Source organism: Vicia villosa, linkage group LG6, assembly GCF_029867415.1.
Source record: "Vicia villosa cultivar HV-30 ecotype Madison, WI linkage group LG6, Vvil1.0, whole genome shotgun sequence".
NCBI lineage: Eukaryota > Viridiplantae > Streptophyta > Magnoliopsida > Fabales > Fabaceae > Vicia > Vicia villosa.
In genome coordinates this window covers 48,672,048-48,696,836 of record NC_081185.1, presented here as the reverse complement: position 1 = coordinate 48,696,836, position 24,789 = coordinate 48,672,048, and the positions used below count along the sequence as shown (strand labels likewise).

Here is a 24,789-nt window from a genome sequence, read left to right as displayed (position 1 = left end):
GATTGCAACTACACTCCCAAGCCTCGTCCTGAAGCTGAAGTGGTAGTGTTAGATTCTGATACTGAAGCAGAATCTTCTTATAGGTTGGATAGAGAACCTCATCCGTACTTCACTTCCAACCCTGCCTTTTCAAAAACCCAAATAAAATTCCGCCCTGTATATCCTATTGGTGTAGTTTTTGAAAACATAAAGAGGAATCTCAGAAGTACCTTTGATACTCTCAGAATTGCTGAAAGTTCTGGATTGAATGATGTTGCTATGCGGAACTTCTGGAGGATCTTTCGCAGAGAATCAGATGCTCTGTTTTTAGAACTTCAGGAAGCCTGTGTAGCTGCTGCCCCACGGCCTCGTGGAATTCTGAGGAATTATGAAGATTTCTGGTTTGCTAGTCTCATAGGTAGACATCTGTTGGAAGAGAAGCCCTTCTTGGATGAGATGGAACAATTAAGATTGGCTGCTGCATTGGAAGCCAATCCTTGCAGGGAGATTGTGGTCTGGATACCTCAATATCCTGTTCTGCTAGGAGACTTCAAGACTCTCTTTGACTTTCTGAGGGAAAACCCTTCTAAGAAAGACCCAAGCTTGGTCATTCCAGAAGTTGTTGACCCACCAGAAGTTGAAGGTCCTTCTGCTCCCAGGAATCTAGCTGCCATTCTTCAGGCACTTGAGAATGGAGACTCGGAAATTCCTGCTGCAGAATATGGAGATGCTTCTATGCAAGAAGCAGATGCTGAAGATCATGTTGCCAAAACTGTTCCTGTTGAGGAAATCCCTGCAAATGATCTATCAATGGAAGCTGCAGATCAACATGCTATTCCTGTGGTTGAAAGCGGTGAAGCTTCTTCTGATGAATCTTCTCGTCTTGCAAGGACTCTGGAAGATATTCAGAAGAGACAGGATGAGCAAAGCTCACTCAATGCTGAGTATAGCGCTTTCATGGTGAGGCAAGAAGGACACAACAATATGGTTCAAGAGATGCTGACCAAGATCTTGTCAAGACTAGGGCCATCTTAGATTGAGTCTGTGATGTTTCTTTCTTTTCGTTGCATCTGTTTTGTTTTGTGCATCTGATCTTTCTTATCTTCATGTACTTCTGTACCTGATGTTTGAACTTCAATGGAATCATCTTCTTCCTCCGTGTGTTTCGTTTTGTTTGTCTCTGAATCTTTTTTGCTTTTTGATGTTATGACAAAAAGGGGGAGAAGATAAATGATAAATGATTTGAGTAATCTATCAGTTGCTGGGTAAAGCTCCTGTAACACCCTTCTAAACCCCGCGGAAATTAACATTAAAATCAGAGTAAAACATGAAGAAGAGTATTACAACGCCAACAAAATAAACAATATTCATGTCATGCCATAAAGGAACGATAAACCAAAAATTATTCAGGTAGCATGTTAACACAGCGGAATATCCTTATCAACTGAATAATCAAACATCTGGAGTCGAAGACTCATAATTCAACCACAAACCATAAACAAAACAGAAGTTTATCAGCCAATTCGAAAATAACGTTCCCGGTGTTACACGACCAGAGCATGACACTGACCCAACTGACTCTAACGAACTACTTGACGAGCTAATCCTCACCAAGTACACAAGCTACTCCTCAATCTGAAAAATAACAACAGTAAGGGTGAGTTTCATTCGCATTAACAAATGTTATAGGTATATAAACAATGCAACTTCATCCATACATTATTCACCCAAATCAATTATATTCAGATAATATAGCAACATTCATGCCAAATACACACAAATCATAACATTGGACAACTTCCATTCATGTTACAATTATACACAACAACCTAATGCAATGCAACTAAATGCATGTGGTACCAAACATGGGATAACCCATCTCACCGATCCACCACCATAAAGATTCGGCTACTTCTCTCACCAATTCCACACAATGGGAATTAGCTACCGCTGTCCCACCACCATAAGGGATACAGCCCACAACATGATTATGAAATGCATGCATCACATACCGCATGCTAATCATCAACACCAAACAACTGAACAATCATAATCATCAACCAATGCAATAACGACATAATCCACCATAACCAATCAATCAAGTGTTTAAATTAAATTCGAGTCACAACTCAAACACTGTTTTATTGCATATCTCACTGAATTAGTCTCACTATGTTAGAAACGGCACATCAAACAGACTAACAGTTAAAAAGTTATACATCGTTAAACTTTAACAAAAAAATCCAAACAGCACAGCACGCGGCGCCAACATCCACACGCGGCGCGAAACGAGGAAAAGTCACGCCTTCGCGGCGCCAACACCTACACGCGGCGCGACGCGAGGAAAAAGTTACGCCTTCGCGGCGCCAACACAGGTACGCGGCGCGACCTGTGCGTATCAAAACATCTTGCCATTCAGTCCACCTGTTCGCGGCGCCACCCTGTGCACGCGGCGCGAACCGGTGATTTCAGAAATCCCAACCTGCAGAAAACAGCATTCTATGCCTCCCAAACACTCTCAAATCGTACCAGTACGAATTTCAGCAGAATAAACCACACATACGACATAAAATGCACGTTTACACATACTTCTAATCATGTTTAACATCATTGTTCATCACTAATCATCATTCACAACCTAAATTGAATCAAAGTTCTATAAACCCCAAAACCCCAAACCCGACATATAATCCAATTCGAAATCCTAACATACAAATTCCATCGAATCATTCATACATCCCATAATAGAGGTTAATGAGAAGAATCCCCCCTTACCTCGATGTCGAATTCTTGAATGCTCTTCCTCTTCGCACTTGCTCTTCTCCCAATTTCACGTTCAATCTCCTCTGCTCCCTTTTGGTTATTTTCTTCACAAAAATACTCTCTTTTCTATTTTTATGAAAATATAACTTTATTTTAGAAAAAGGGCTTTGCAACTGATACACCCCCCAACTGCTACTTACAACACTGGCCCATTAGCCTTATTTCATCCCTATTCCCAAATAATTCCACTTAATTCTAATATTTAATAAAAATTTAATTAAATTAAATAAAGAATTTTATGGGGTGTTACAACTCTCCCCCACTAGAAAAGTTTTCGTCCTCGAAAACATACCTTAGGCAAAGAGTTCTGGGTAGGAGTCCTTCATTTGGCTCTCCAATTCCCATGTAACATTTCCACCGGCTGGTCCTCCCCAAGCTACTCTGACCAACGCTATCTCCTTGCCACGCAATTGTTTCACCTTCCGATCTTCAATCCTCGTAGGCAAAGCTTCAACTGTCAGATTATCCTTTACCTGTACATCATCCACTTGGATAACATGTGACGGATCAGCAATGTATTTCCTCAACTGCGACACATGGAATACATCATGCAGATTCGCAAGTGTCGGTGGTAACGCAATGCGATACGCCACCTCTCCCACTCTTTCTGAAATCTGAAACGGACCAATAAAACGCGGAGTTAATTTCCTTGACTTTAGAGCTCGTCCGATACCAGTCATAGGTGTAACTCTCATAAACACGTGATCTCCTTCTTGAAACTCAAGAGTTCTCCGTCTCTTGTCGTGATAACTCTTCTGACGACTCTGAGAAGCCTTCATCTTCTCCTGAATCATCTTAATCTTTTCTGTCGTTTCTTGAACAATCTCTGGTCCAATCACCGCACTTTCGCCAGATTCATACCAACATAAAGGCGTTCTACATCTCCGACCATACAAAGCTTCAAACGGAGCCATACCAATGCTCGAGTGAAAACTATTATTATAGGTAAATTCGATCAAGGGTAGATAACTATCCCAAGTACCACTCCTTTCCAACACACAAGCACGCAATAAATCCTCTAGCGATTGGATAGTTCTTTCTGTCTGTCCGTCCGTCTGCGGATGATAAGCAGAACTCAATCTCAGCTTAGTACCCAAAGCCTTCTGCAACCCTTCCCAAAATTTGGATGTAAACCTTGGATCTCTATCTGACACGATACTCGAAGGAATACCATGTAAACTCACTATCTTCTCAATGTACAATTGAGCCAGCTTCTCCATTGAGTAATCCATTCTCATTGGTATAAAGTGAGCAGACTTAGTCAACCTATCCACTATGACCCAAATGGCTTCATAGTTCTTCACCGTTCTCGGCAATCCAGAAACAAAATCCATAGATATACTATCCCACTTCCATTCCGGAATAAATAACGGTTGCATAGCTCCATATGGTTTCTGATGCTCAACCTTCGACTTCTGACACGTTAAACAAGCATAGACGAATTCAGCTATTTCTTTCTTCATTCCAGGCCACCAAAACAGCTTCTTCAAGTCATGATACATCTTGGTCGCACCAGGATGTATACTCAATCCACTACGATGTCCTTCTTCGAGAATACTCTTCCTCAATTCAGAAACATTAGGAACACAAACACGATTACCAAACCTTATAATACCATTCTCGTCGATTCTGAATTCACCTCCCTTGCCTTGGTTAATTAGAGTCAATTTATCCACTAACTCTACATCAACTTTCTGGCCTTCTCGAATCTCTTCCAGAATGCCACTAGTCAACTTCAGCATGCCCAACTTAACACTGACAGAAGTGTCTTCGCATACTAAACTCAAATCTCGGAATTGTTCAATTAAATCCAACTCTCTCGCCATAAGCATAGATATATGCAAGGACTTCCTACTCAATGCATCGGCAACAACATTTGCTTTACCCGGATGGTAATTCAGTTCAAAATCGTAATCCTTGAGAAATTCTAACCATCTTCTTTGTCTCATATTCAACTCTTTTTGATCAAATAAATACTTCAGGCTCTTGTGGTCACTAAACACCTCAAACCTCGAACCATACAGATAGTGTCTCCACAATTTCAACACAAATACCACTGCTGCCAACTCTAAGTCATGAGTCGGATAGTTTCTCTCATGTACTTTGAGTTGCCTCGACGCATACGCGACTACCTGTTGATTCTGCATTAGTACACCTCCTAATCCCAACAATGAAGCATCGCAATATACAACAAAAGATTCCGCCGGATTCGGCAAAATCAAGATCGGTGCACTAGTCAATCTCCTTTTCAATTCTTGAAATCCTTCTTCACATTTCGAATCCCAGATGAATGCTTGACCCTTCCTAGTCAACTTAGTTAACGGTAACGCTAACTTCGAGAAACCTTCAATGAACTTTCTATAGTAGCCCGCAAGACCAAGGAAACTACGGATTTCGGAAACTGACTTCGGAGCTTCCCATTTAGACACTGCTTCTACTTTCGTTGGGTCAACGGCAATACCATCTTTAGAAATTACGTGCCCAAGAAAGCTTACTTCACTTAGCCAGAACTCACACTTTGACAGTTTCGCATAAAGTTTCTTTTCCTTCAGTAGTTCTAATACCACTCTCAGATGCTCTGCATGTTCTTCTTCACTCTTAGAATATATTAGGATGTCATCGATAAATACCACTACGAACTGATCCAAATAAGGATGGAAGATCCTATTCATATATTCCATGAAAACCCCCGGCGCATTAGTTACTCCAAATGGCATCACTGTATACTCGTAATGACCATACCTTGTTCTAAATGCTGTCTTCTGAATATCGTCCGTCTTCACCCGAATCTGATGATATCCCGACCTCAAGTCAATTTTGCTAAACACACTCGCACCAACCAGTTGATCCATTAAATCGTCAATCCTCGGTAATGGATACCGATTCTTGATAGTAACTTTATTCAGCTGTCTATAATCCACACACAGTCTCATAGAGCCTTCTTTCTTCTTTACCAACAACACCGGCGCACCCCACGGCGACACACTAGGACGAATGAATTCTTTTTCCAGTAACTCTTCCAGTTGACTCTTCAATTCTGCTAATTCAGATGCCGACATACGATACGGCGCCATCGACACAGGACTAGTCCCAGGGACTAACTCAATAGCAAATTCTACCTCCCTCTCTGGCGGTAACTCTCTTACATCCTCTGGAAAAACTTCTGGAAATTCACATACTACTGGTAAATCACTACTCGCCGCTTTCTTCTTCACTTCCATGGATGCAATCAACATAAACACGGCGGCCCCGTCCTTCATGGCTTCATCCACTTGTCTAGCAGTCATTGCTAAATCCTCGACTCTGACATCTTCAGGAAAAATAACTGTCTTCGTGAAACAGTTGATATGAACCCGATTAAATTGCAACCAATTCATACCCAGGATGACATCAAGTTGTTCCAACGGAAGGCATACTAAATCCATTCCGAACTCTCTACCAAAAATATCAATTGGACAGTTCAAACAGGCAAACGAAGTAGTCACTGAACCCGACGCAGGAGTGTCAATGACCATACTTCCATGAATATCAGATATTTCCAAGTTCAGACGTTTAGCACAATCCAATGAAATAAACGAGTGAGTTGCTCCAGTATCTATTATTGCAATTAAAGGAGTGCCATGGATAAAACACGTACCTTTAATCAATCGATCCTCCGGAGTAGTCTCTGAACCTGATAAAGCGAAAACTTTACCCCCAGTTTGATTCTTCTTTGGCTTAGGACACTGTGGACTGATATGGCCCTCTTCACCGCAGTTATAACAAGTCACAGTCCTTCCCTTGCAGTCAGCAGCAATGTGGCCTGCTTTACCACACCGGTAGCACTTCTTCTCTTCACTCTTGCACTCGTGAACACGATGTCCAGGTTCCCCACACTTAAAGCACTTAACAGGAGCACTAGAGTCTCCCCCACTAGGCTTCTTCCAACTTCCAGCTTTATAATTACCTCTACCATATGGTTTACCACGGTCCATAGGCTTCTTCCCTTTCTTGTCAACTAACTCACGGGAGTGAGATGACTTCAGCTTCAGGTTGTCCTCTTCGTAGATTCTACTACAATCTACCAAATTAGCAAACCGACGAATCCTTTGGTACCTGATTCCCTGCTTAATTTCATCACGGAGACCATTCTCGAACTTAACACACTTCGAAAATTCGCTCGCCTCGTCATTGTTATAGTGAACATAATACTTTGCTAGCTCCACAAACTTGGACGCATATTCTGGCACAGTCATGTTACCTTGTGTCAGCTCCAAAAATTCAATCTCTTTCCTGCCTCTAACATCCTCAGGAAAGTACCTCCGCAAGAATTCTCTCTTGAACACAGCCCAAGTAATCGCTACACCTGCAGATTCAAGTTCATCTCTACTAGCCATCCACCAATCATCAGCTTCTTCAGACAGCATGTGAGTCCCGTACCTCACTTTCAGATTTTCAGCACAATCGATCACCCTGAAGATCCTTTCAATTTCCTTCAGCCACTTCTGAGCGCCTTCGGGATCGTGCGTGCCTTTGAACAAAGGAGGATTGTTCCTCTGAAAGCTATTCAGCTGCCTGTCAGCACCAATACCAGCTCCATTGGCATTCCCTCCCAACACACCAGCAATCATGCCCAGAGCCTCAGCGATCGCGTCGTCATTTCTTCCCCCTCTTCCGGCCATTGTTCTGCTAAATATCAGACAATATTCATTAGAACAAGGAGTATCGACAGTGTCAACTTTACACTAGTCGTATACGAAGGATTAACAGACACTAAGACTCTGACTCAAACGACCGACTATGCTCTGATACCACTATTGTAACACCCTTCTAAACCCCGCGGAAATTAACATTAAAATCAGAGTAAAACATGAAGAAGAGTATTACAACGCCAACAAAATAAACAATATTCATGTCATGCCATAAAGGAACGATAAACCAAAAATTATTCAGGTAGCATGTTAACACAGCGGAATATCCTTATCAACTGAATAATCAAACATCTGGAGTCGAAGACTCATAATTCAACCACAAACCATAAACAAAACAGAAGTTTATCAGCCAATTCGAAAATAACGTTCCCGGTGTTACACGACCAGAGCATGACACTGACCCAACTGACTCTAACGAACTACTTGACGAGCTAATCCTCACCAAGTACACAAGCTACTCCTCAATCTGAAAAATAACAACAGTAAGGGTGAGTTTCATTCGCATTAACAAATGTTATAGGTATATAAACAATGCAACTTCATCCATACATTATTCACCCAAATCAATTATATTCAGATAATATAGCAACATTCATGCCAAATACACACAAATCATAACATTGGACAACTTCCATTCATGTTACAATTATACACAACAACCTAATGCAATGCAACTAAATGCATGTGGTACCAAACATGGGATAACCCATCTCACCGATCCACCACCATAAAGATTCGGCTACTTCTCTCACCAATTCCACACAATGGGAATTAGCTACCGCTGTCCCACCACCATAAGGGATACAGCCCACAACATGATTATGAAATGCATGCATCACATACCGCATGCTAATCATCAACACCAAACAACTGAACAGTCATAATCATCAACCAATGCAATAACGACATAATCCACCATAACCAATCAATCAAGTGTTTAAATTAAATTCGAGTCACAACTCAAACACTGTTTTATTGCATATCTCACTGAATTAGTCTCACTATGTTAGAAACGGCACATCAAACAGACTAACAGTTAAAAAGTTATACATCGTTAAACTTTAACAAAAAAATCCAAACAGCACAGCACGCGGCGCCAACATCCACACGCGGCGCGAAACGAGGAAAAGTCACGCCTTCGCGGCGCCAACACCTACACGCGGCGCGACGCGAGGAAAAAGTTACGCCTTCGCGGCGCCAACACAGGTACGCGGCGCGACCTGTGCGTATCAAAACATCTTGCCATTCAGTCCACCTGTTCGCGGCGCCACCCTGTGCACGCGGCGCGAACCGGTGATTTCAGAAATCCCAACCTGCAGAAAACAACATTCTATGCCTCCCAAACACTCTCAAATCGTACCAGTACGAATTTCAGCAGAATAAACCACACATACGACATAAAATGCACGTTTACACATACTTCTAATCATGTTTAACATCATTGTTCATCACTAATCATCATTCACAACCTAAATTGAATCAAAGTTCTATAAACCCCAAAACCCCAAACCCGACATATAATCCAATTCGAAATCCTAACATACAAATTCCATCGAATCATTCATACATCCCATAATAGAGGTTAATGAGAAGAATCCCCCCTTACCTCGATGTCGAATTCTTGAATGCTCTTCCTCTTCGCACTTGCTCTTCTCCCAATTTCACGTTCAATCTCCTCTGCTCCCTTTTGGTTATTTTCTTCACAAAAATACTCTCTTTTCTATTTTTATGAAAATATAACTTTATTTTAGAAAAAGGGCTTTGCAACTGATACACCCCCCAACTGCTACTTACAACACTGGCCCATTAGCCTTATTTCATCCCTATTCCCAAATAATTCCACTTAATTCTAATATTTAATAAAAATTTAATTAAATTAAATAAAGAATTTTATGGGGTGTTACAGCTCCCACACATTCACTAACGAGAACTGCAAGTTCTATATGGTTTAAGTGTTTTGCAGGTATAAAGAAGTGAAGAGAATCTTCAAAGCAAACACAAGAAGAAAAACCATGGAAACTGAAGCAAGCTGAGTGCTATCAAGCTTCAGAAATCAGAAGCAAGAAAGAAGAATAGAATTTGATCCATATCTGTCTATTTGATCTGACAAAATTCTATTTGCTCTGATACATTATTTTAGCCTATATGGCTCTGATACATTTAATGTGTTCTAATATACATTTTATGTTCTGACTCGTTCATGCTGACTTTTGTCGTTTAGTTTTTGTTCTGTAACATTTCAGGATGTAGAGATGCTCTGATGATGCTCTGGTACATTCAACAATGTTCTGATACAAATCTAGCATGAAGTGATGTTGGTAGAAATTCAAAGCTCTGAAGCTATCCGAGGGAAGCAGAAATCAGAAGCTGTGAAGATTCTAAAGATCCAGAAAACTCAAGTTCTGAAGCTGTCCTAAATGGAAGCAGAAATCAGAAGCTGTGAATGTTCAGAAGATCAAAGAAATTCAAGTTCTGAAGCTGTCCTAAATGGAAGCAGAAATCAGAAGCTGTGAATGTTCAGAAGATCAAAGAAATTCAAGTTCTGAAGCTGTCCTAGATGGAAGCAGGAATCAGAAGCTGTGAGTGTTCTAGGGATCTAAGGAAATTCTAGTTCTGAAGCTGTCCAATGGAAGCAGAAGTCAGAAGCTATGAATTCTCTGAAGACAGAAGCTTATATGATCGTCTCTACCGAAATAATCAGGGAAGTCTTTTATTAAAATTCTTCGATTATTTATTTCAGGGGGAGATTATTTATCTCAGGGGGAGATTGTTAATCTCAGGGGGAGACATATTCATATGCTTATGCTATAGCTGTGTAATTTGTCTTTTGCCGTCTGTTCTTTCTGATCGCAAATTCATATCATTTATATATGTTTTTGTCATCATCAAAAAGGGGGAGATTGTTAGAACAAGATTTGTTCTTATCAATTATCTTAGTTTTGATGATAACAATAATATGAATTTTGCTTAAGATAATATGGTACTCTAATCCAATGCAATTTCCTTTTCAGGAAATATATAAAGAGTACGCATAATTCAGCGCTCAGAAGCTTTGTCTCAAGGGTTCAGCATGCAACATCATAACATGGTCTGGCAAGACATCAGAAGATGGTCGAAGCAGAATCAGAACATGGGTCTATGGAAGCATCAGAAGAACAAGAGAACAGAAGCACTGAAGTTCTGATGGTATCACGCTCAGAAGCACTTCAAGGTCAGAAGATCAGAAGATGCTATGCACCAAGCTGTTTGACTCTGATGATATTCAAACGTTGTATTCACAAACATCAGATCAGAAGGAAGTACAAGTGGCAAGCTACGCTGACTGACAAAAGGAACGTTAAAAGCTATTCTAGGCTACGTCAGTAGACACAGCGTGAACAAGGCTCGAGGTAGTTGACAAAAGCGTATAACATTAAATGCGATGCTGTACGGAACACGCAAAGCATTAAATGCACTCAACGGTCATCTTCTCCAACGCCTATAAATATGAAGTTCTGATGAGAAGCAAGGTTAACGACTCTGCACCAAAACAATTCAAATTAACTTGCTGAAACACTGTTCAAATCCAAAACTCAGAATCTTCATCTTCATCAAAGCTCACTACATTGCTGTTGTAATATATTAGTGAGATTAAGCTTAAACGATTAAGAGAAATATCACAGTTTGTGATTATCGCTTTTAAGAAGCATTTGTAATACTCTTAGAATTGATTACATTAAGTTGTAAGGAACTAGAGTGATCGTGTGGATCAGAATACTCTAGGAAGTCTTAGAGGTTATCTAAGCAGGTTGTAACTAGAGTGATCGTGTGGATCAGTAGACTCTAGAAAAGTCTTAGAGGGTATCTAAGCAGTTGTTACTAGAGTGATCGTGTGGATCAGTAGACTCTAGAAAAGTCTTAGAGGGTATCTAAGCAGTTGTTCCTGGAGTGATCAGTGTGTGATCAGAAGACTCTGGAAGACTTAGTTGCTGACTAAGTGGAGAACCATTGTAATCCGTGCGATTAGTGGATTAAATCCTCAGTTGAGGTAAATCATCTCTGCGGGGGTGGACTGGAGTAGTTTAGTTAACAACGAACCAGGATAAAAATAACTGTGCAATTTATTTTTATCTGTCAAGTTTTTTAAAACTACACTTATTCAAACCCCCCCTTTCTAAGTGTTTTTCTATCCTTCAGAGATGACGAAGGGCTGAGTTCGACGTAGAATAGGTTTTGTCCGATCTTTCTTTCTGGCGTTTCCTCTTTCTGTTTGAGTGGTGATTCAGAGGTGAATCTGAATCGATTGTATTTCCTCTTTCCAGTGGATAATCAATGGTTGACAAATGGATTTTGTTTGTTTTTTCTTTCCGGTGAAACGATGGTGAATCGATGAAGGGAAGGAAGGGGTCGGCGGTGGTGAATCGATGAAGTGAAGAAAGGGTCGACGGTGGTGAATCGAAACGAAGGAAGGGCTGACCAGGGAGAATCCATGGGTGACGATGGAGAATCGATGAAACAAAGATGAATCGATGAAACGAACATGAAACGAAGAATCCATGGGTGACGACGATGAGAGGGAGAGGGGAAGCACTGAACCTGAGATTCGTGAGAGAAGAACAATGTTTTTTTCGGTGTTTAGGGTTTTTTTTGCGTGAGGGAGAAGAGGAAACAAATCTGAGAATACAGAAAGAAAAAAATAATTTCTTTTTAATTTTAATTTTAAAAAATTTTAGGCAGCGCTAATTGAGACAGCGCTTATTGAGAAGCGCTGGCTAATGTGGCCCTATACCAGCGCTTTTGTAAAGCGCTTCCTAAAGAAACCCCTTTAGCAGCGCTTTTAAGAAGCGCTGTCTAAGGCAACCCCTTTACCAGCGCTTTTTCTTATTTTCGTGTATTGTTTCCGTGTTTTATTTTTTATTTCACTTATAGCAGCGCTTTTGTATGAAAGCGCTGTCTAATGTGTGCTGTCTAAAAGCCATTTTGGCGTAGTGAAGGTAGCTTCACCTGGCCCATGAACAAAGAAAACCGACCTGCTGCAAAATAAATGTATCAGAACCGAACCGGCAAAATCGATAAACCGGGCCTACAATTTCAAATCGGCTCAGAAAAGAATTGCTAACAGAAAGAGAAAAAACAGAATCGGTAACAAACTTTTCCAATCCTTCATCTTCACCAATCTTCTTCTTTCTTTGGGGAACATTCATTCATCTTCTTCCACCTACCATCATCTTCAATCCTCGAATCATCACAACAAAAACTCGAAAAAAGCTTCGCCGAAAATATTCACCAATATACACTTCAATCTTCTGCACCAATTCTCTCTCCCTTTCTTCAACCTTCATCGCACATATCCATTCATCAACAAAAAGAAAATCGTAACTGAATTCACATAGAAAAATCATAAAGGAATGGCTCAGAGAATCACCTTCAGAATCCTCACACGCTTCATACGATTCATCAACACTGAATCACCATCTTCTTCACTATAACTTCACGAATCCATAGCGTCAATCTTCTTTGTCGACATCGCAACGATCTCACGCATATTCTCAACACTCTACAAAAATAGAAAATCACCGTGAGATTTGTAACATCCCTTTTCTAACCCCAAATATATACATATATATCATCTTACAGAGTAATCATGCATAAGTAAAAGGGCGTCACATGTTATTTTCAACACAATGAAAACCTAAAACAAACATCCAACATTCTTAATATGCAAAGATCATACAAGATTCATCCATAACATACACACATAGCTACATGTTATTCTCAATTAACATCATAATTAAATTAAACAAATGCCAATCAACCCTAATCTATCATATAGAAAATCTCGTTAGCTTCTTAACGCTTCGAACGGCGCATAAAACAGAGTTACGGATCAAAAGTTATGGTCTTTACAAAAATCTGCCAAAAATGGAAATCTGCAGGTCGACGCATGGGATTTATAGGTCGACGCATGGAAGTTTTCCATCCCCCTCGGGTTTTCTCTGGTCGACCCATGAGTCGACGCAAGGCATTCTATAGGTCGACACACAGAATCTATAGGTCGACGCATGCTGAAGGAAAATGGATTTTCTGCCGTTTTGGCTACTCAGGTCGACTCATGCTTCTGTGTAGGTCGACCTACACTACGTAAAACTCAAAAAATCACCATTTTCTTCCCCATTCCCCTCATACAACACCCATTAACCCATATACATTTTATACTAGTCAGAGACTCGTGTTGTCGCCCGGCTGCATTTTTTGTGGTATAGTATTTTTTGAACGATATGAAAATGTGAAGTAAAGAAGTTTGATCAAATTGCATATATAAAATAAAAATTAATGATCTAAAAAAAATTTTACTAATAGTAGAATAGGGTCATTGATTGAATTAAATAATTGACGGTCCAACAACAATTAAAAGAAAGAGATATGAGTCACTATAGATCAAAGAGTAAATAAAATTGAGAAAAATCATTAAAAGTATAGTCACATGTGAACATTCCAAAAAGACATGAGATAAAAAATTTCATCCCAAGTGGCTTTATTTATTATCTTAGATAATTTGATAAGACTTGGTTATTGCTGATATATAATTATTATAGAATCACTAATAACTAAAAATATTTAAAAATAAATATGTAGCAAATTATCGACATGATAAATCCAATACGTCTAATAACTATAAAATTAATAAAATTATTAATAACTATAAATATGTAAAAATGTTTTTTTACTTAAAATAAAAGGGATTATGGTGATAATGACTCTTGAAAATAGTGAGTTTTAGTGATAATACTTGTGCGTCGGTACGGGTTAAAAAATACTTTTGTATAAATACACATTAAAAACAGTAATTTTTTTGGTCTGAATTTAGTTGATTCCGGTAACACTGGATGATATTGTTAAATTGATTGTAATTTTTCTCTATTTGTCTGTATTTTTTTAATTGCAAATAAATTATTATTTTATCCAGCCTAATTTGTAGGAAAAAGATACATAATAATATTTTTTTCTTTACAATTTAGAATATTTAATTATTATTTTAAATGTATAAATAAATTATAATAATGACTATTAATTGGTGTCTCTATTTTATAACAATGGTCATTAATTAATTGATCAAAATATGAAAAACTATCTACATTTATTGTATCTGTCCACTGAAATTGTAAAGGAATACAAATAATAGACATACAAAATTATTTATCAAAACTTATTTTTAGTAAATTATATTACATTACAAAATCCTTATTACATACCTCCCCAAATAGTATGACCATTTAAAACTTTTCATTAAATTATATTACATTACAAAATATATTTTAGAAAAATAATATTTTTTTTCATTAAAACTTTTTATATTAACAGAGTGTAATAAGGAGTAGAAAATAAAATACAAGTTCTAATAGGGGAATGACATTAATGATAAAATATTTCTAAAATAATTGAACATTTTGAATTGAAGTAACCATTTAATGCTTAAGATTTCTTATGTAAACACTATTAGTTACCAAAACTAAACTGATACCAGTATAAAAATCAGTAAAAGTAAGGTTGAATTTAAAAAGGATTAGAGAGAGATCGGGAGCATCTAGTCAAAAAACGGAGATTATACAAATACTATTACATTAATTAAAGAAACAAAATATTTGAATAAACAGGTCACAATACATCAGCTCTAACTTCACAAATGGATTTTAGCATTAGTAAACAATCCAATGGATCAAAACTCTCTTAATTTATTGTTGACAAAACAAATGTTTGAATAAAAATCTACAGTAAAAGACTATTAATATAATCTAATTTAATAAAATAAAATTTAAATTTTATTAACAAAGAAATTAATTAGTAATTTTAATGATAATAAATAAATAAAATTGATTAAATATATTGTTAAAAATTTTAAAAAGGTAATCAAAACGTAGTAATCCTCTCAAATAAATCTGTAAGAGGTATATTTCAATTTTTTGATGGTAACACATAACACCTTTTTCTATGGAGAGAAATCATGAGATACTTGTTTCATGTCATACCAGGCATCTTGCTATTTAGCCTATGTCATTGAATAAAAAAGTGAGTACAAGAAGCATTCCCACATTTATTTGGCTTGCTTTGGTCACCTTAATCTATGTATACATGCTACTTGGACAAGTCTTTGGAGTTCTCTCAGTACCACTGTTATAGCAGTGATTAAGAAGAATATGACTTGTTGCAAAACCACAACCTAATGAAGCTACCACAACCTTACCTTGTAAAACCATTACAGTGTATAAGAATTTCCATCTTGACTAAAAAGCATGCAACCAGATCAAATGTTTTCACAAATTTTATATCAGAAATAAACTATGTAGACAATCCATTATACTGTAATTCCAGATGTGGAAAACTGTAAAATCAAAGGTTTGGAAATTTGACAAACCATTTTGAAACAAACATATTTTTGAAACAAACACATTGTGAAACCATTATATTATAACATAATCAAACCCATATTGAAACAAACATAATAGAACAACAAAAATTTTAAATCTATGAAGGTACTTCAAAATCTTAACATTCATTAAACCATAGAACCAAAATCTTAACATCTCATTAAACCATAGAACCATTAAGAAACACACATTTTTCTAAGAATGAGCCATTTGTTGATCCCTATTGACAAAAAAGACAGCAATAGGAACATTACTATGAAACTACAGTTTAGATTTTCCTAATCTCCATAAAGTAAATATAGGAACACGGTGCAGAAGAAATAGACAGTAAAAGACAACAGTTAAGAAGTTTGAAGTGTTCTTCAGCCTCTCGTCCATGATCTCTTTACTTTCCTTATCTTTCTTCCTCTAAATTTCACTTGATATTCTATCATTTTCAGCCTAATTCATTCACAATAAAAAAAATTAATTCAGAATCCTCCAAAAGCATAAGGATAAAAGGTACTTTTATACCTGATGAATGGTAATCAAGACTCAAGAGAACCTTCTAGTTCAGAATTCTTCTTTTATAGCATTCAAGAACTGTTGAGGAATACCACAAACATTTTTCTGTTGAATGAGAAGAAGTGTTTAAAGCTCTTTCATGAATTTTCTAGTATTTTTTTCAATGAATCCAGTATGTTATATTCGAACTTCCTTCCCGCTCACTTTCTGCATCATAACAAACGAAATGTGGCAAGGTAAAAATTCATAGCATTGCATTATCAAAATGTTATGTAAATCAATGATATTTCATTTATATGAAAAGACAACACAGTTACAAATAATTCATTGTTACTAAGTATTCTAAATTGCAACTTACACTGTAATATGTAAATTAAACAGACAGACGGGTTCATGTCGACTACAACAATGTTGTCTGATTCGGTCCAAACGCATTTTGGTGCATGATTTAGTCCAATGTCATTGCACAGTCTCTCTATGTTGAATGATGTGCTGAGAAAAAAGAAATAATTGAAAAAATAAAGTGTCAAGTGAAAGTAAATTCAGTAAAATCATTTCAATATAAATTCATATTTGAATCAATTAAATTCAAAATGAAGAACATTTTTCAAGATAAATTCAATAAACTCTTTGATACAAAATGGTCCATCCAAGCTATCAATCATAAAATCAAAACTGCATACACCATCAATATCAATGTTAAAAAAAGTTTTAATTTCTAAAATAATTACAGACCCAAATCATATATTTTTATATAAATAACTCTTTTCTTAAGAAATCAATATTGGACCATTTTCTCACACAAATCACCACTTAAATTTACCTCATAATAGAAATAAGAAGGAAAAGAAACTTGGCATTTGCAAAACAAAGCCATAGCATTTCACTGAAAAGGTGAACTAACCTAACCTAGTGATATTAATCCTTAATTGTTTCCTGTAAGATAGATCTCAGTTCATTAATTTGCAAATTGATCATAAACAATCACACAAACACTTGAACAAAACCGGATCCAGAAAGGATTATAAAAATCAATCGGTTATATTTTCCCCATTAAACAATAAGATCTAATAATCTAATAATAAGTAGTGAAAATTGACCGAATGAAATAATGGAGAGAAAAATTAGAGAGATCCATGACACCATGGTCCATGTCTCACATCAACAGCAAAGCTTATAGGTTTGCCAAACTTTGTTGAACCCACATCACCATCATCATACCCAGGAAACCCATTTCCAGAAAACCTCTTGAAAACACTTTCTGCAACATAAAAAGTGAATATCATGGTGAAAATACACACATATAATCCATGACAAGAAAAAAGTGAATATCATGGTGAAAATACAAAGAGGCGAAACCAGATTGTGAAGCAGAGAAAAGGAAAATCAAAATAAAAGATATTGAGTGATGACAAACCCTAAAACTAAATATAAGAAGAGCTGAATCCAACTGTTCTTCTCTAAACCTTTCACTTCGAAGAAAGAGAAGAAAAAGCCTATTGTGGGTTTTATAGACACAACCTCACAGAATCTTTGAAAAGCCTTTATGAAGCCCAAACTGTTCGGACGAAGTTGCGGAGTGCGGCGTTCACAGTCTTGAGAAGATCCACTTCAAAATCTGTGAAGGGAATCCTCACATCAAAAGTTTCTATCATGCTCGGGTAGAAATAGAACAACTCATCTTTTGAGCTTACCGGGGGAAGAGTACAGACCCTCTCTCCGGGACCATAAGGCTATAGAACGACATCATCCTCATTCCCGGTCGAAGATATTATTATGAGGGAACGTAGTTTGGCAATCTCAACCTCATCGAATGAACTAACTTTATAGCTCATAACCTCATCGTCGAAGGGAGCGGCAGTCTACATGATAAATTCTACGGAACTTGAGGAGGAAGAGGAAGATGAATCAGGGTTATAATAGACCTCTCTAAGGATTCTATCTGCCTCATCCTTCCCTAAACTCTAATCCATGTCCCTTGAAATCGAATCCCACAGTTCTTTCCTCTCAACAGCATTAGTGGGTTTGGCTATTAGTTTATGGTACTCACTTATACGTGCCATTTTCTAAAAATACGCTTACACACACAAAAATGAATTAAGAGCGAAGAGAAAGGAGCAAAACAAATACTTGAGAGTTAAAAACTTGCTTTGTAAAAGGCTTGGAAGAGGAGGAGCAATATTGCTCTTACGTTAATGATTGAAGGAAACATTTGAATGGAAGGGTTTTATAGGGTTTAAATGTAATAACGAGGGCTAAGTGGAACTATTCCCCTAGAAATACTCGTTTCCCATAAAAATCCATCATTACAAGCCTAGAAAACCGCTAGACACGCAACCTTTCGCTCCAATGACATGTCATCAAACAACTATAAAAGAATCAGAGGACTTCATCCGAGTACATCCTCTCAGCGAAGACGAGAACATATACTCGGGGTCGGGGGGCTTGTTTCGGGATCAGAATTCTTGCAAAGGCCGCGACCTGCCAAATTGAAGCTCCCAGAAGGTACCTGGCAGTAGCCTTCAGGCTTGGCCGAGTTCACAAGCCGAATGAGTACTCACAAGAGTTTATCTGGGAAGATATGGCCGGATGCCGAGAAACCACATATAGTAATCAGCCGGGCACTCAAGAAAGTCGCGTACCAGAAGAATACGCGAAGACATAGTATATCTCGGGCGTAACGCCTGACGGTTACACCCAAGCCGGCCGTAACTGACGAGTAAAAATGTCATCAATGGACCTTGTATTCAATGATTGAGCAACATTTGTAGCGTTGGAAGGCCAAAAGGTGCTTCTTAAATGAGGCATTAAAGGCCAAAACAGCTATAAAAAGGGGCTCTCCCCTAGAGGGATAAGCAAGACACTCCTCTTGGAATTCAGTGATCAGCTCACTACTTCCAAATCCCCAAAAATATACGAAAACACCTTCTCATTCAAAGTTCCCCCGCCTCCGAGGGCAAGCTTCATCGTAATCTGGTTTTTTACACAAGAACAATAATAAAGAGGATTAAAAATAGAAAAAGAAAATAAAAATATTAGTGACCGAAATTCCGGCCTCTAATTTATATAAAAAATATTTTTCGTGACCGATTTAGTGACCTCTTAAAACTGGTTCATGAATATTAAATTTTGGTGTTGGCTAATACGGTCGCTACAATGATCGAAATTTCGGTCACTAAATTTTGGTCTCTAAATCGGTGGCTGATTTATTTTGGTGACCGATTAAGTGAGCTCTTAAAATTGGCTCATGAATATCATATTTTGGTGGCTAATTCGAGTGACCAAAATTTTTTGGTCACTAAATCGGTCACTAAAAACGTATTTTCTAATAGTAGTGAATTAACTTATCAGCTATCAGTTTCAACCATCAACTATAAATTATAGGCTATGAGTCATCCGCCATCAGCCATAAGCTATAAGCTATTAGCTATCTTATCTTCCAATTGCTATTTTTACTAGAAAATCCCTAAAATACCTTTGTTTGTATATATTTTAATGAGTAAAGACAATTTTATATTATTAAAATTATATGTATTTTTCGTTTTTTTTTTTTACTTTTTTCATATTTATGGTTAGTCAGTTGGTAGTAATAAATCACAATTAAAGAATTCTAAATTAAAATTGGATAAGTATTGTAACCAAAAAAAATTTTGTATAAGTATTCTCTTTTTGAATTTGAAAATTTATGGCAAATATATGGTGAATGAAATGGCTTTTATCTGAAATTCAAACATTTAATTTGTTTTTCTTCCTTTGCCCAAACACCTAAATTCATTCTCTCTCTGTTTTTATTTTATTTTTTTATGAATTATGAAATAAAAGACTCAAAAAGTTCTTCTATGGTTAAGACTTAAGCATTCATTATAGTCTTTTAAAAAATTGGCTTAAATATACCGATTAATTTATCTTCCCAAATTTGCAGATCTTTGAAATTAGTCTCTCAATTTTGTTTTCATTTTTAAAATTTATCTATTTTTTTTTCTATTTTTAACCCTGCAAAATGTATAATGCAATAAGTACGGTTTTAGTTTTAATATATAAAATAAAAAATAAAAATAAATATGACAGTGAATAATTTTACTATTAATAAATTTTGCAACATTTTTAGAAAAACTATTAAAGATGTACAAAACAAAAAAATATATGTTTAAAGAGATTAAATATAAATAACATTTTTAAAATATTTATAAAAAAAAGCATTTTAATTTGGTATATTTAGATTAAAAATACATTAAACATATATTTTATTAAATAGAAAGAGAGAAAGTTGTGACTCTTTTTGATCTTTAATATAAGAAAATAAATTAGATTCATTAAATAATCAAATATACTTTTTCTAATTAGGAATTTTAATTAATATGCAAGAATGTGATAAGTTTAATTCAACAAAATATTTATTCCCATTTAACAAAAATAATGTAAATTTTATATTTTATTTAAAGTTTATTGTCATTTTGACTACTTTTGTCTAGATAGTTTGAATTTCTCTTTTAAAATTAGGGTCTTGCTAACCGGTGCCCTCAAGACAATGGTTAAACATTTCAAAATAGTAAAATATTTTCTTTTTTTTAAAATGCTTAACGATTGCCCTGAGGGCACTAGTTAGCATTTCCGTTAAAATTATGATGCATAGTCTTATAAGCCATATAACTTCATCTCTATAAATACCTCACCTGCCTTAAGCTTATTCATCAAATCGTAGAGTACTTACAAACATAGTCTTAGTGTTGTGAGGATATTATGGCTTTTGCTTTAGGAAATCATATTCTCATCTTTGTAAGTTTACTCTCAATATTAGGGACCCCTTCCTCTTGTTTTAAACCAAGAAACCTTGTTAGTGTTGCTTCCAACTTCACATCTGATGCAGATTGGCCATCTACAATGGCTACATGGTATGGAGCTCCAGAAGGCGATGGAAGTGAAAGTATATAATAGAAAAATTTCTTAATAATATTCATAATTTTGTAGCCAAAAAATTATTTAAATGATTTTAATTTATATGTTAATTAATTATGTAGATGGTGCTTGTGGATATGGAAAAGCTGTTGGTGGGCCTCCATACAACTCAATGATATCAGCCGGAAACCCTTCCATCTACGATTCAGGAAAAGGCTGTGGTTCATGTTATGAGGTCTAACAATTAAAACCATTTAAATATATTTTGAATATTTTTATTAATAATTCACATATTAACTTTATTTCATTCTAATTTCAGATTAAGTGCACAGGAAATTCTGCTTGCTCGGGCAATCCTGTTAAAGTATTTATCACTGATTTGTGTCCTGAGTGTAGTCATTATTTTGATTTGAGTGGCCATGCTTTCGGTTCGCTGGCAAGTTCAGGTCAAGCTAACAACCTACGTGTTGCTGGAAAAATATCCGTTCAATATCAAAAGTAATCTCTCGCTCTCTCTTTTGTTTTAACTGATGACTCTTTTGATTCATAACTTACGTGAGTTTTAATTTTTTGATTTGTTTTGCAGAGTTGCATGCAATTAAAATGAGGATTGGAAGCCTGATCATACTTACAAAGCAACCGAAAATTTTAATTAAGCGTAAAATGTCTATGTATTTGGATTACTAGTTATAGTTAAAGTGCTATGTATCCACCTCAATCAAGTTCCCAAAGTGGATTTTGGATTGTATTATGTAATCAATTAATAATGAAATTATGTTAGTTAATAACTTAATGAATAAATTATAAATTTAGAAAATTTCTTCACCCACCTCCTAACCTTCTTCTCCACCCCTGGTGAATTTACCACACTACCCCTTGTTTCGGAAGTTCATTTCCGAAAAGGTATTTTTTTTTTTGTTAAAAAATGTGTTTTCGGAAATGTATCTCCGAAAATGTGTTTTTTTTTAATATAAAATATTGATTTCGGAGATGCATCTCCGAAATAAAGTTACTTTTCAGAAAATGTGGTGTTTTCGGAAGTAAATGTGGTGTTTTCGGAAGTTCATCTCCGAACGCACCCCCTTGGAGGAATTCGGAAATGAACTTCCGAAATATTCCAAGACCTGGTCTTGGGATGTTTCGGATATACACTTCCGAAATAATTAATAATTATTAAAAAAAATTAAAATCAAGGTGAATCAATACAATTAATAGGTATAAAATCAAGGTGAATCAATAAAATGAAGGTGAATCAATAAAATCAAGGTGAATCAAAACATCCTAAACTATTTGAAAGTTAAAAATTATTTTACTAACTTATATAAATCAAAAACATTTTAATTCCATAAGTAAATTTTGAATTATATAGAATTAAATATAAAATTTATTCATTAAATAAAATTAAGACAAAATCTTTTTTTAATTTTTTTAAACTAAATAAAAAATTATCTCTTTTTTAATTATGAATCAGAATAGAAATATATAAATATATAATAATAATTATTAATTTTGTAAGTGAAATATATAAATATATAATATATAAATATATAATAATTAATATATAAATATATAATAATTATTATAAATTAAAACACTCATTTTTTTAATTTTTATAATTATTATATAAATATATAAATATATTTATAATTAATATATAATAATTATTATATAAATATATAATAATTTTTATAAATATATAATAATTATTATAATTATTATATAAATATATAAATTAAAACACTCATTTTTTTAATTTTTTTTGTAAATACATAATGATTATTATAAATATATAAATATATAAATAAAAAATTATAACTTATTTTGTAAGTGAAATTATTTTAATTATAATTATTTTAAATTTTAAAATATGAATCAGAATAGAAATATATAATAATTATTATTCATAACTAATAAATTATATCAAAATATATAATTATTATTTATTACTCATAAATTATATCAAATTTATAATATATAAATTAATTCATATCCTAAAATTAACTTTTGGAATTTTTAGATTTTTTTTGTTTTTTCGGAGATGAATCTCCGAATTAATCAAAATCTCAATTTTTGGCATTTTTTCGGAAATGCACTTCCGAAGTCTGAAAAAATTTAAAAAAAAAAATATTTTGAAAATGCATTTCTGAAGCAGGGGTAAAATGGGATTTTCGCTGGGGGTGACCCCCATAGGGAGGTGGGTAAAGAAAAAACCTAAATTTATTCCTTACGAATTACCATAAATAATTAAAATCTAAAATTATGTTAGTTTATAACTTATTTAGTCCATATATTGTTTATTATTCAACCTACATTGAATAATCTTTGCATTCTTAAAGCGGTTTTAAAAGGGTTTAAACTTTAATTTCATCTCTCCTTTTAAAAATAATTTTTTTGGAAGATTTGTTTTATGGATATGACTATGTAGAAAATGTTAGAGTGTGTTTGAATGAACCATTGTAATGAGGTAATGTAATGTTTTGAGGTAATTTAAAATGATTTGCTTAAATTTATTGTTTTAATACAAAAATAAAAAATTGTTAAAAGGGATAATAGCTATGTTGCCTTAATTCTTACATTAATTATATATATTGTAATAATTTCTGAAAACATGTTTAGTAAATAGTTATTTAGGTCTTATGTTTTAATATATGTTTTACTATTATTATTAATCAATAGTAATGAATAATAAAACATATATTAAAACATAGGGACCTAACAATAAAATTATAATAATATTATAGCTTTAATATTTGACATTTTAACAACCAAATAATAAAATAATAATAAAACATGTCACATAAAATTAAAATAAATAAAAATTAAAATAAAAAATTTCAATTAAGTCTGTCACGTCATTAAAAATAATTAAAAAATAAAAAAATCCAATTAAGACTGTCACATCATTAAAAAAATTAAAAAAATTTACAACTAAATTTCCACGTCATTAAAAATATATGAAAAAAGGTTGTCACGTCAGCAAAACAGGGGAATCTTCATATGTTAGGGGGCGAATCCAAACTTAGTTTTTATAGGGGGTTTGTGAATCCAAACTTTTTTATTTTACAGTGGGTTTTTCAAACCTCGCCCATATGGCAGGGGGCAAAATAGTTATTATCCCTTGTTAAAATGATGGAAATTTATAGAGTATTTTATCTAATTTAAATTTAATCATTTTAAAATGACATAAAAAATCAAAAGAGTTTGAAATTCCTCTTATACTCTATAGAATGTATTTGTTACTATTATTTATTCAAATTTTATAAATTGGTCCACATATTTTCCAAAATTATAAAATTGATCCCAAAAATTTTCAAAAACTTACAAATTAGTCCATAATAATTTTTAAATTTTACCTTTTGGTCTTTCAAATTTTAAAAAATTACAAATTGGTCCCTACTTTTCAATTTTTTAATACTTCCAAACAAAATAATTTAACAATGACCCCAAAAATCTAACAATGAATTATCATAATACTCCATCCAAACAAAATA

At 34.8% G+C, this 24,789-nt stretch overlaps 1 protein-coding gene across 1 annotated transcript; it reads left to right on the top strand.

The window, feature by feature from the left end:
- Positions 1–21,081: 21,081 nt before the first annotated feature.
- Positions 21,082–22,086, top strand: LOC131611496 (putative expansin-B2). Its single transcript, XM_058883499.1, has 4 exons — positions 21,082–21,326; positions 21,421–21,533; positions 21,618–21,796; positions 21,885–22,086. Exons 1-4 carry the CDS (start codon positions 21,143–21,145, stop codon positions 21,898–21,900), a joined length of 492 nt encoding a protein of 163 aa, XP_058739482.1. The 5' UTR covers positions 21,082–21,142; the 3' UTR covers positions 21,901–22,086.
- Positions 22,087–24,789: the final 2,703 nt, after the last annotated feature.

What these genes read in the sequence shown, in the direction of transcription:
- LOC131611496 (XM_058883499.1), top strand. Translation starts at nt 21,143, where the DNA reads ATGGCTTTTGCTTTAGGAAATCATATTCTCATCTTTGTAAGTTTACTC. An exon ending in AGAAGGCGATGGAAGTGAAA is followed by an intron (nt 21,327 to 21,420) that starts GTATATAATAGA and finishes TTAATTATGTAG; the next exon opens with ATGGTGCTTGTGGATATGGA. An exon ending in GCTGTGGTTCATGTTATGAG is followed by an intron (nt 21,534 to 21,617) that starts GTCTAACAATTA and finishes TTCTAATTTCAG; the next exon opens with ATTAAGTGCACAGGAAATTC.